This window comes from Mobula birostris, chromosome X (assembly GCF_030028105.1).
Source record: "Mobula birostris isolate sMobBir1 chromosome X, sMobBir1.hap1, whole genome shotgun sequence".
Classification (NCBI taxonomy): domain Eukaryota; kingdom Metazoa; phylum Chordata; class Chondrichthyes; order Myliobatiformes; family Myliobatidae; genus Mobula; species Mobula birostris.
The window spans coordinates 72,587,162-72,599,917 of record NC_092402.1 but is presented as its reverse complement, the minus strand read 5'-3'; the positions used below and the strand labels follow the sequence as shown (position 1 = coordinate 72,599,917).

Below are 12,756 nucleotides of genomic sequence, written 5' to 3'. Positions count from 1 at the left end.
TCTCCTGACTCTGTCTCCCGTGGCCCCGGATTGACTACCTGCCTATAGCTCCTATCTATCACCTCCTCACTCTCCCTGACCAGACAGAGGTCATCGAGCTGCAGCTCCAGTTCCCTAATGCAGTCCCTAAGGAGCTGCAGCTCGACGCACCTAGCATAGATGTGGCCATCTGGGAGGCTGGGAGTCTCCTGGACTTCCCACTTCTGACACCCAGTACAGAACAACAGCCTCACAGACACACTTCATGTTTCTATTCCTCACAGGTAAAGAATAGAAACCTCACCTCGACCCATTATCACCAAAGCCCTCCTCCTCTGTCTTACCTCTACTCTGTCGCCTGCTCTGTAAAGCTGTGTCCTTTTTAAACTCTTCCCACCGGTCTAACTTGCTGATGTCCACACGCTTGTGCAGTTGTCCCTCGATCCTCAGAGAATTGATGCAGTTTTAAAGGCAAAGGGTGGTCACACCAAATATTGATTTAAGATTTTTTTTTAAGAAAGCTGCTTATTGCTCTTTGTAGTAATTTTTTTGATATTTAGAAACTTAGAATTCATTATTCTTTAAAGCATCTTCACCTTACAGAAACTTTTATATGTGCCAGAGACTTTTGCACAGCACTGTATTTCCATGAAACTTCGGCCAACTGGGGCAGCTGCTTTAATTGGGCCAAAATGTGCTGGTTCTGATGTGCCCCAATTAACCAGAAGCCACTGCATTTCCAACCACTTCAGGCTGGCCTGTCTCATTTTATACTGCATAAACATAAGATCATTCATAACACTGTTACCGAAGTCACAACTTGAACCAAGCCCCATTCACTCTTCAACCTGCTCACTTATCCATATTAGCTGCTTTTAAGAAATGCTTTAGTATTAACTGTCACCATTTTATTTTCAAATCACGACCTATTGACTACTATAATCAACTCACTAGATGCCCTATTTATCCAAATTCCTCCAATTTTAATCTTTTGATAAAAACCCAAATTTAGTACATCCAGCATTGACATCAGCATGTTTAGGTGTAAAATTTCTCGGGTAAGGAATTCCCCTTGCTTCCCTTTCTTCTAAGGCACTATTTAGCTTTATCAAAGAAGTAGGATCCATCTGAGGGCAGCCATCAGACGCAAAATATTAGATAGCTTCATCAGGAATTCTGTTAGAAAAGGCATTTCACTAAAATGTTATCAATGTTGTAATCAGTCAATGTACTGTGTCCTTGCACAGCACAGTTTCATCATTAGTTCCTGTTCGTAAACCTCCATTGACTAATTTGGCAATCAAAGCCACCTTACCAATGAGTAAGAGTAGCAGATTTTTGACTCACTTGTCTTTAGCATTTTTTCCCTGATGTGCAGGTGGTGACCACCTTCCCTGTGCATTCATAAAAGATCAAGCACAAGTGCTGACAGGCTAATTAATTATACAAGAATTAATTTGGTTCCTTCGGTCTCCAGACAGTACATAACTACACTAACTACAATATTTTCACTTTTATAACAAGTGCCACTCCAGTCAGTATTCTGCTCAGGATCAGTTATATCACATAGACAACAGGCAGATCAAGCCATATTCATCTGAGCAGCCTGGAGCATTGCAAGAGGTTGAAGAAACGTTTCTTCAAGCTACCAAAAGCTGAAAAATTTCAAACAATGATCAAATACTGGTAATTTTGGAAAAGGTGAAAAATGAAACTCACTCACAAGAAGATATACATTAAATAAATCAGCTGACCAGGTCTCTGGCACTGTAGCTCAGAAGGGAAAGGGGGAGGGGTGGTGGAAGAAGAGGAGAGCGGTGGTGATAGGGGATTTAGTAGTTAAAGAAACAGACAAGGAGATTTTGTGGATGTGATAGAGACTCTTGGATGTCATGTTGCCTCCAAGGTGCCAGGGTCTGGGACATCTCAGAGCAGGCCCACAGCATATTTAAGAGGGAGGGTGAACAACCAGAAGGCCAACTACATACTGTAGGCAGGAAGAGGTATGAGGTCCTGAAGAGAGAATATAAGGAGATAGGAAGGAAATTGAAAAGCAGGACCTCAAAGATAGTAATTTCTGGCTACTTGTGCCATGCGTCAGTGAGGGCCAGAATAGATTGGTATAGCAGTTGAATGTGTGGCTGAAGATCTAGTACAGCAGCAGAGTTTCAGACTTGTGGAACAGGGGAAGGTATGACCTGTAGAAGAGGTTCAAGTTACACCTGGACATGAAGGAGCTGTTGGGGAGGTTTTAAACTAGATTGGCAGGGGGATGGGAACCAGTGACTGGACACAGGATGGAGCAATTGCTGTAAAGGTAGATAGTATTTAGAGAGTGTGAGGAAGCAGTGGATAGGGCAATATTACAGTCAGTTGGATGGGTTGAAATGTGTAAATTTTAATGCAAAATATATGAGGAACAAGAATGACTGACTTAGAAAATGGAACTACAACATTGTGGCCACTACAGAGACTTGGCTGTCATGTTCAGGGCTTTAGCTGTTTCAAAGGGGACAGGAAGGGAGGTAAAAGAGGTGGGGGAGTAGCATTGCTAATCATGGATAGTATCACAGCTGCAGAAAGGAAGACCATTACGAAGGGATTGTCTACTGAGTCAGTGATGTGGAAGTCAGAAACAGCAAGAGAGCAATCACTATATCTGGAGAATTCTACAGACCTTCTCCCCCAATCCACCCCCATAACAGGGGCACTGAGGAACAGATCGGAAGATGGGGTAGAATTTGTTGGCTGTGTCTAGGAAGGATTCCTGGCCCAATATGTACACAGGCTAACTAGAGGAGAGGTCATACTGGATCTGGTACTAGGCAACGGACCTGGTCGTGACAGAACTCGGAAACAGTGACCACAAATCTCTGACCTTTATCATAGCCTTGGGCAGAGATGTGAGCAAATGCTATGCGAAAATATTTATTGGGGGAGGGCTAATTATGATGTTATCAGGCAGGAACTTGAGTGTGAAACTTGGAAATGGATATACTCAGGGAAATGCACAATGGAAATATGGAGGTAGTTTAGGGAGCACTTCCATAGGGTTCTGTATAGGTTTGTTCCATTGAGAATCATGGTTAACAAGAGAAGTGGAATATTTAGTCAAGAGGAAGGAGGCAGCATACTTAAGGTTAGGAAGCAAAGATCAAACAGGGCTCTTGATAGATACAAGGTAGTCAGGAAGAAGTTGAAGAATGGATTTAGGAAGGTTAGAAGGACTTGGTGAGTCAGATTAAGGAAAACCCCAAGGCATCTTACACATATGTGAAGAACAGGAGGATGACTAGAGTGAGGGTAGGACCAATCAGGGATTAAAGAGGAAACCTGCCTAGACTTGGAGGACATATGCAAGGTCTTCCATGAACACTTTGCTTCAGTATTCACCAGTGAGAGGGACCTTGATGAATGTGAGGACCGCTGATATGCTGGAACATGATATATCCCAGGTTACTACGAAAAAATGAGGGAAGAGACTACTGCGCCTTTGGTGATGATCTTTGCATCCTCACTGACCATAGGAGTAGTACCAAAAAAATTTGAGAGTGGCAAATGTTATTCCTTTGTTCAAGAAAGGTAATGGGGATAAACATCCTGGGAATTAAAGACCATTGAGTCATACACCAGTGGTGGGCAAATTATTGGAGAGGATTAAACACAATTAAGAAACATAATTTACTAGCATTGGGTAAAGCATAGTCTGATTAGATAGTCAGCATGGCTTTGTAAGGGGTAAGCCGTGCCTCATGAGTCTGATTAACTTCCTTGAAGTGACAAAACTAATTTATGAATGTAAAGCAGAGGATGTGGTATATATTGATTTTAGCAAGGCATCTGACTAGGTTCCCCATGGGAGGCTCATTCATAACGTCAGGACACGTGGGATCTTGGAAACTTGGCTATGTGGATTCAGAATTGGCTTGCCCACAGAAGGCAGAGGGTGATAATAAATGGACCATTTTCTGCCCAAAGGTCAGTGACTAGTGCTGTTCTGGGACCCCTGCTCTTTGTGATTTTTATAAATGACTTGGATGAGCAAGTGGAAGGGTGGGTTAGTAAGTTTGCAGATGACACAAAGATAGCTTGTCATAGGTTACACCAGGGCATTGATAGGATCTGAGAAGTGGCAGATAGAGTTCAATCTGGAAAAGTGTGAAGTGATACACTTTGGAAGGTCATACTTGAAGGCAGAATACAGGGTGAATGACAGGATTCTTAGCAAAATGGAGGAACAGAGAGATCTCGGGGGTCTACATCCATCGACCCTTGAAACTTGTTGCGCAAATTAATAGACTGGTTAAGGCAGTGGATGGTGTGCAGGCATTCATAAGTTGGGGGATAGAGTTCAAGAGCTGTGAAATAATGTTGCAACTCTATAAAACCCTGGCTACACCACACGTGGAGTATTGTGTTCAGTTCTGGTTGCCTCATTATAGGAAGGATATGGAAGCTTTAGAGAGGGTGCAGAGAAGATTTATCAGGATGTTGCCTGGATTAGAGAGCATGTCCTATGAGGGCAGGTTGAGCAAGCTCAGGCTTTTCTCTTTGGAGTAAAGAATGATGAGAGGTGATTTAATAGCAGTGTATAATGATAAGATGCATTGATAAAGTAAACAGAGATGATTTCCAAGATGGAAACTGCTAATATGAGGGGGCATAACTTTAAGCTAATTGGAGGAAACTGTAAGGGGGACATCAGTGGTAGGTTTTTTTGTCCGTCCCCCCCCCCCGACAGAGTGTGGTGGGTGCGTGGAACATACAACCAGGGATGGTGGTAGAGAGAGATACATTAGGGACAGTTAAGACACTCAGATAGGCACATAGATGATAGAAAAATGAAGGACTATGTGGGAGGGAAGAATAAGATTGATCGTAAGAGTAGCTAAGAGTCAGCAAACATCATGGACCAAAGGGCCTGAACTGTGCTATACTATCTATGTTCATAGACTGGGACTTGTGATGGTAATTGGTTTATTGTTGTCACATGTACTGAGATACGGTGAAAAGCTTCTGTTTTCATACCACCCAAACACAATGCAGAATATAGTTTACAGTTACAGAGAAAGTCCAGTGCAGGTAGACAAAGTGCAAGGGTTATGACGATGTAGACTGAGAGATCAAGAGTTCATCTTTATTATTTAAGCAGTCCATTCAAGAGTCTTATAACAACAGGAAATACGTTGTCCTTGAGCCTAGTGGTACAACTTTAAGTTTTTGTATTTTCTGCCCAAAGGAAAAAGGGGAGAAGAGAGAATGACCAAGGTGGGAGGTGTCCTTGATTATGTTGGTTACTTTCCTAAGCAGCAGGAAGTGTAGACAGAGTCAATGGAGGGGAGGTCGATTTTGGTGACTGACATGTGAAAATTATTTGTGAATAGTATCATGTCAGCCTGTGTTTCAAAACCCTCTAGGCGTGAATAATTCAGATTTTCTGCAATTTGAATTGAATATTGTGCAATCATAGGCAAACAAGATGAAGAAAAGTTCATCAATGGATGAGCTGTAAATGGTCTAGGACTCTATTCTGGGGAACTCCAGCAGTGGTGTTTTGGAGTGAGACAACTAATCATCAATATGCACAATTATCCTCCTTTTTGAAAGGTATGATTCCTCTTAATTCACACCATCTTCACAATGGTACACTCAGTCAAATGCTGACTTAAGTGTCAAGGGCAGTTAACTCTCATCTTGCTTCCAGAATTTAGCTCATTTGTCCATGTTTAGAATAAGACTGCAATGAGGTAACAAAAAATATAAAATCGGAGTAGGCGATATGATTCTTCAAGCTTGCATCATCATTCAATACAATAATGCTTGATGTTCCATCTCTATATCATATTTCATTCCCTCTCCATATCCCTTGATGTCTCACTTCTAAAATTCTACCTACCTAGTCCTTAAATATATTGAATAATTGGGCTCCCATCTGCACCCATGGTAGAGTATGTCACAGATAGGCAAGACTGAGGAAATTTCTCCTCATCCTAGTCCTAAATGTCTTACCTCATATTCTGAGTTTATGACCTTGTTTAAGACACCCCTTTCAGCTGGAGGGAACACGTCCTTTGCATCCAGTCTCTAGACCTGTCAAAATTCTGTACATTTCTACAAAATCCAGGAATATATGCCTGGTTGACCCAATCCTTCATTGTCCTGCCACCCCAGGAATCAGATAGTGAAGTTTTGCTGCATTCCCTCTTTGGCAAGGAGACCAAAATTTACACTATATTGCAGGTGTAGTCTCAGCAGGACCCTGCATAATTGTAGCAAGGCATTTTTCCTCCAGTACAGGTGTCCCCCGCTTTACGAACATTCACTTTATGACACCTCGCTATTACGAAAGACCTACATTAGTTACCTGTTTTCGCTAATAGGTGTTTTCACTGTTACAAAAAAAAGGCAGCACGTGCTCCGAGCAGCCAAGCTCCTCCCCCAGAACTGCATTCTAGCTTAACTGCGTTGCTTAAACACGTGCTTTACCTCGATTTATTTTGAGCATCCATTTGCAAGATGAGTTCAAAGGTATCGGAAAAGCCTACAAAGAGCTCGTAAGGGTGTTACACTTAGCGTAAAACTAGACATAATTAAGCATTTCAATCATGGTGAATGAAGTAAGGACAATGTGAGTTTGACTTGTGGAAGTTGACGAAGATGATGTTGAAGAGGTTTTGGCATCCCATGACCAAGAACTGATAGGTGAAGAGCTGATGCAATTACAAGAGGAAAGGATAACAATCGAAACCAAATGCAGTAGCGAACGGACCGAAAGTGAAGTCGTCCAGGAACTGAACGTGAAACAACTGCGTGAAATTTTCGCTGCAATGATTGCAGAAAAGTATGACTTTAATTTTGAAAGGGTACGTAGATTTAGGGCATATTTGCAGGATGGTTTGAGTGCTTACAAAGAACTGTATGATAGAAAAATGTGCGAGGCCATGCAGTCAAGCATACTGTCGTTTCTCAAGCCTTCCGCATCACCCACAGCAGACGACGAACCTCAACCTTCAACATCGAGGTAGGCAGACATAGAAGAAGATGACCTGCCTGCCCTGATGGAAACAGACGAAGATGAGATGACACCCCAGTGTCCCACCACCCCAACCTCCGGGCCGCGGACCAATACATTACCGTGAAGAATGCAGTGGTGCAGCGGTAGTCAGAACGCATCCAGCACATCTTTAAGCAAGAAGCCGAAATAAACAAGCTAATTAAGTAGGTGCCGCCCGGCACGTAAACGTCGGCCCAGATCAGAGATTGCGTTGCCTCTGATCTGGGCTGACATTTGGGCAGCACCTAATCAATTAGCTTGTTTATTTCGGCTTTTTTCTTAAAGATGTGCTGGGTGCGTCCTGGCTACTGCTGCACCACTGCATTCTCCGCGGATCAGTATCGGTTCGCTGCCCGGAGGTTGGGGGCCACTGCACCACCCCAGCCTCTGACGACTCAGCCTAACACACCATCATCAGTGTGCTCGGCCCTGTCTTCACAATTCTGGTAAGTGATACTACACTGTACATACATTATTTCTACTTTATATAGGCTGTGTATTTTTATGTGTTATTTGGTATGATTTGGCAGCTTCATAGCTTAAAGGTCACTGGAGAGAGTGTTCCTGCTAAGAGCGCTTGCGTGAGATTTTCGCTATGGAGAACAGTGCAGTAATGATTGTAGAAAAGTATTTCTACTTTATATAGGCTGTGTATTTATCATATCATTCCTGCTTTCACTATATGTTACTGCTATTTTAGGTTTTATGTGTTATTTGGCATGATTTGGTAGGTTATTTTTTGGGTCTGCAAACGCTCTCAAATTTTTCCCATATAAATAAATGGTAATTGCTTCTTCGCTTTACGACATTCCAGCTTACGAACCGTTTCATAGGAAGACTCTACCTTTGGATGGCGGGGGAAACCTGTACTCAACATCTTGCAATGAAGGCCCACGGATCATTTTGCTTCCCAATCACTTGCTGCACCTGCATGTCTGCTTTCAGTGAATGATGTACAAGGACACCCAAGTTTCTTTGTATATAAACATTTCCCAATATAATCAAAATGTAAATATTTTGCCTTTCTGTTTACCATAACAAAGTAGATAAATTCACATCTTTCCCTGTTATACTGCATCTGCCATGCATTTGCCTACTTAATCATCTGATCTAAATTGCTCTGAAGCTCCTTCGTAGCTTCCTCACGAGTCTCAATACTACCTGTTCTGTGCCAGTCATTAACCATTTAAAATACACACATTTGGTTCCCTCAATCAAATCAGATGTTCCCTCCCACTGAAGTATGACATTGCACTAGTCACCTGTCACTCTTTAAAGCACCAATTTATTTATACTGTTTCCACTTTTTAATGAATTTTCAATGCATACCTTTAATCCCCACGTGGGGCTTTACTAAATTCAAATCTACTGCTTGTCCCTTAAAAATTTCACAATACACCATCAAAGAGCACCAGAAGGTTTTTTAAAATTTTGATCTCCATTCCCCTTTCTTTAATCTATGCTGAATTTGTACAAGTGACCCTGGTGAAACCTAGCAAAGTATCAGTGAGCAAGTGTCATGTGGCGGCACTGCTAATAACATCATTTCCATGCCAAGGATGACTGAAATAGGGCATGAAGGAAGTGGGTAAATTGGATGTGGCTTGTTTTTTGTCACCAGGACATATCCGAGTAAGTTTCCACATGGTTGCAGAAGCTGTTGCTTTACTGTATCAGTTTGTGAAGATTCATACCTTCAACACCGTAACTGCGAAGTTTGATCCTTCAGTCTTTGTTATATGCAATGCTTCCAGATGTTTGAGTGAATTGAATTGGCTGGTTTTAGTGACAATGGGGATTTCAGGAGGCACCTGATATAAATCTTCACTATGGATAAACATGGCTGAAAATGCTTCAGCATTGACACTGTTCTGGATGGAACGTTCTCCAAGCTTTTTCCACCAGTTAACAATTTATTTCTCCTGCACCTTTAGTGGCCTCCTCTTTCTTTGCTTTCAAAACTTGTTTTGCCTCTCATATTTCGCAGTTCTACTGAAAGATACTTGTCCAAAATTGTGCTCCCTCTCCAGATAACACCTGATCTGCTGAGCATGCCCGGCAACTTTGCTACTTCTCTTAATTTTGTTTTAAATTTCCACAATTTGCAAAAATATGCTTGTCTACATAACAATCACTTAAGTGCAATGCAAGATTAAGTGCAACTTGATCTTCCTAAGTTAATTATATGCATGACAGTATATTACCACTGATTTTTACCATTAAGGTTTTAAACAAATACATTCCACACACCAGTATTCCAAGACTGCAAACCACCCTGTCCTCATGAGGAATTTCTGCCCTATATTAGGCAGCTCACATGCTCTATTCCAAATTTGGGCTTTACATGGAACATGTTTAAATCGCACTGCTGGTTTATTCTGTTCAAATAGACGTTAATTTTTTTTATATAGTATATACAAATACACACACACACACAGCTGCTTTCCACTGAAGTCTTGGGGCAAGCACTGGGCAAGTCTTTAAGGAAAAAATAACCAACACCTGTCACCCTCCATTACTTACCCACTTTCAGAATGTTGTCTGTTAAAAATTTGTTTGGTAGACTGCACAGAAAACCCACCAACACCCAATATCAGCAGATAATAGGGCAAATTCAATAAAGAGGGCAGCACAATGATGCAACTAGTTAAGCTGCTGTTTCACCAGCATTCATTCCTCACTGCTGATGCTATCTGTGGAATTTGCATGCTATCTATCACCATCTGGGTTTCCCCAAGAGCTCACATTTTAGAGATCAATCACACAGCTCTCCTTTCCTAGCCAAGTACCTGTCTAACTGCCATTTAAAAGACTGTAATTATACCTACCTCAATATACCTTTACTTCTGGATTAATTTCCATTCATTCCCCAGTATCTACCAATTTCCCAGACCCACCACTTCTTCCAACAAGAGTTCAGCACTTCCATGTCGCATTCTATCAATCTTGGACTTGTATTTTCTGCACGGACAAAGAACTCCAAGGATTCACTACCTTTTGATTGAAGTTTCTTCTCAGTCCTGAATATCCAACTCTTTATCTTGATATGTGACCCATGGTTCTAGACACCTAGTAGGCAAAATGTCAGCTCCAAATCTATTATTTCAAGCTCCTTAAAGAATTTTGTACACCTTACTTACAACACTATTAACAGCTCAGTCTGCTTAATTTCCATCATCCAACACTCTTAACATTACAGCAGCCAATCTGAAGAACTTTTTAAAGTCACTCTCTGTATTGCAAATATATCCTTCCTTAGGTAGGGGGACTAGTCCTATGTGCTATATTCCAGATGCAGTCTACTAGGCCCCTTTGTAATTTCTGAAAGAGATCTTAACTTTTGTACTCAAACCTTACTGCAATTAAGGCCAATTTCCTAACTGCATGCTGTTCTTACAAGTTAATTTTCAACTACTGTCCAAAGATCCTGCAGACAACAGCAACTTTCAATCGTACATCATTTTTAAAAAAATCCACCTTTGTTTTTTTGTCTATATAAAGTTAATGACCTTGCATTTTTCTACATATATTCTACTTGCCATATCCTTGCTCATTCACTTCAGTTCCATCTCTCTATAAAGCCACTTTGCAACCTCCTCATAGACCACATAGTGCTTTTTTAAAAATCATCAGCACTTAAGGATACAATACAAAGTCAACTTAACCAAATTACTGATATAGAATAGGGACAGCTTGGATCTGAGCATCATCCATGTGTCACAACTTAAAAATGACCTGAATCTCCATCCCTCAATGCACAACCTCCATTCCCATGTTGCTTTTCCTTTGTACAACCTCGACACTGTACTACAGTACGTGACAATAATGAACATCATAGTATGTGGTCCAATTTAATGACTTCCTGTACGGTACCTTAATAAAGGCCTTACAAAAATCCATATATACCACACTGCTAGTTCCAGCAGACCAGTTCAACACTATTGTCCTTCAAAAATACACTTTAACTCTAACCAATCCTAATGTTTTCCAAGTTATAACTTTTTTTCCAACAATGGATTCTATAATTTCTCCTATGGATCTAGAATGCATTAATTTACCTTTTCTTAGATAGTGGGCTGCATGTAGTATTGACAACATTGACAAATCTATAGAATGCATGGAAATTTGGGAGATTATAACCATCTCCCATTGCAACCTCCCCGCCACCCCAAAGGTCTATGATGCAAGTCATTATTGTCATTTAGGCTTTGGGGAATTTTTTTTTAAGTTTTCTGGTTCAATTTAATTTCTTGTTATTGTTAATTTCTCTGAGCTCCTTGTTCACTTCAGACTGTATTTCTTCACTATTTCCAGGATGTTTTATGCAACTCATTGAGCGAAGGCAGACAAAACAGTTGTAAGCCTTAGGTCCCACACTACAGGGACAGGAACAGTTATTACCTCTCAGCCATCAGGCTCCTTCACTCACCTCAACCTATGGACTTACTTTCAAGAATTTTACAACTCACTCATTTATTTATTATCATTGTTCTTTTTGTATCTGTACAATTCAATGTCTTGTGCACATTGGCTGTCTGTCCATCTTTCTTCGTCTGCAGTCTTTCATTGATTCTATTCTGTTTCTTTGTATTTACCATGAATGCCCACAAGGTAACATAATATGTACTTTGATAATAAATCTACTTTGAACTTCTAACTTTCCTACCAATTTCTCAATTTACAATGTTTTTCTTTAGTGTCAGTCTAAACTCTGAAGGAACCACATTAAGTTTTGCTAATCTTTTCTTCGTCACATTTATTTAGACGTTTTAATTTTTTATATGCTTCTTGCTAAAATACTCTTAAAATACTAGTTTGATTTTCCTTATCCACGTCTTGGTTCTCTTTTACAGTAAGCAACCCTCTAACGATCTACATCGAAAGACTCTTCTACCTAAAAGATATGGCAAATTTCCCCAGCATCTGACCCACTTAATTTCTCAAACAAAATCATTAAAAGATATTAAAACTATGACATCCGCAATTCGAAACTTGATAACCGTTACCCTCTGGCCTACAGTTTAGAAGTACTTAATTAACTCTGAAGGACTTTGCGGCACATTCTGTGGCTGCGGAAAACGCACGTTTTTCTTCCCTTCCAGATGATTGATCAGAACACAAATACGTAATTTTACTTTTAAATGAAACTCTGTTGAAGTCAATTTCAATTAAAATGTCTAAATTACTGAAACCCTACCACTGACTCGTTCTCGTTAGGTTATATATTAAAAAACTACACCCTAAAACCCACGCCTTTCCATGGAACCCTCAATGGCGGAAGCTTAACACCATGATAGACGTGACAACCAGCCAACAAGCACCGAACGTACTACGAGTTTCCGCCCACTAGAGGTGCCAATCGGATGAATTGACCAATTGTCGGTGTCCGGAGGCGGGACCCGCGCTGCCGTGTTAAAGTGTGAGGCGTGAGAACGCCGTTTCGCCGGGAGGCCGGTTGCGATTAAACTGGCGTCTACCTCAGTTCCGAGCAGTTAGTGGGGATGTAACATACTCTTTACTATGTGCATCGTCCTCTTCATTCTCACAATCGCTGCCGCATACATCGTGCTCTTCAGCTTCTTTTGTTGCTGTCTCATCATCGTCTGCCATGATTCAGGAGGCAAGCGAATCACGCACCAAAGTCGATCCCTATTGGTTGAAACCACCTTCTACTCACTACAGAGTAATCAGTTCACGGATTGGTTAGAGGTTATGCAGCGGTG

General features: G+C 41.1%; 1 protein-coding gene across 1 annotated transcript in view; it reads right to left on the bottom strand.

Annotated features, from left to right (window-relative positions):
- Positions 1–12,684, bottom strand: part of LOC140191807 (glycylpeptide N-tetradecanoyltransferase 1-like) — a 95,908-nt gene extending 83,224 nt beyond the window's left edge. Inside the window, exon 1 of the mRNA XM_072249588.1 lies at positions 12,546–12,684. Within this exon, the coding sequence (XP_072105689.1) occupies positions 12,546–12,643 (98 nt within the window). The 5' untranslated portion in view covers positions 12,644–12,684. The remainder of the gene's footprint in view (positions 1–12,545) is intronic.
- Between the last annotated feature and the right edge of the window lie 72 nt (positions 12,685–12,756).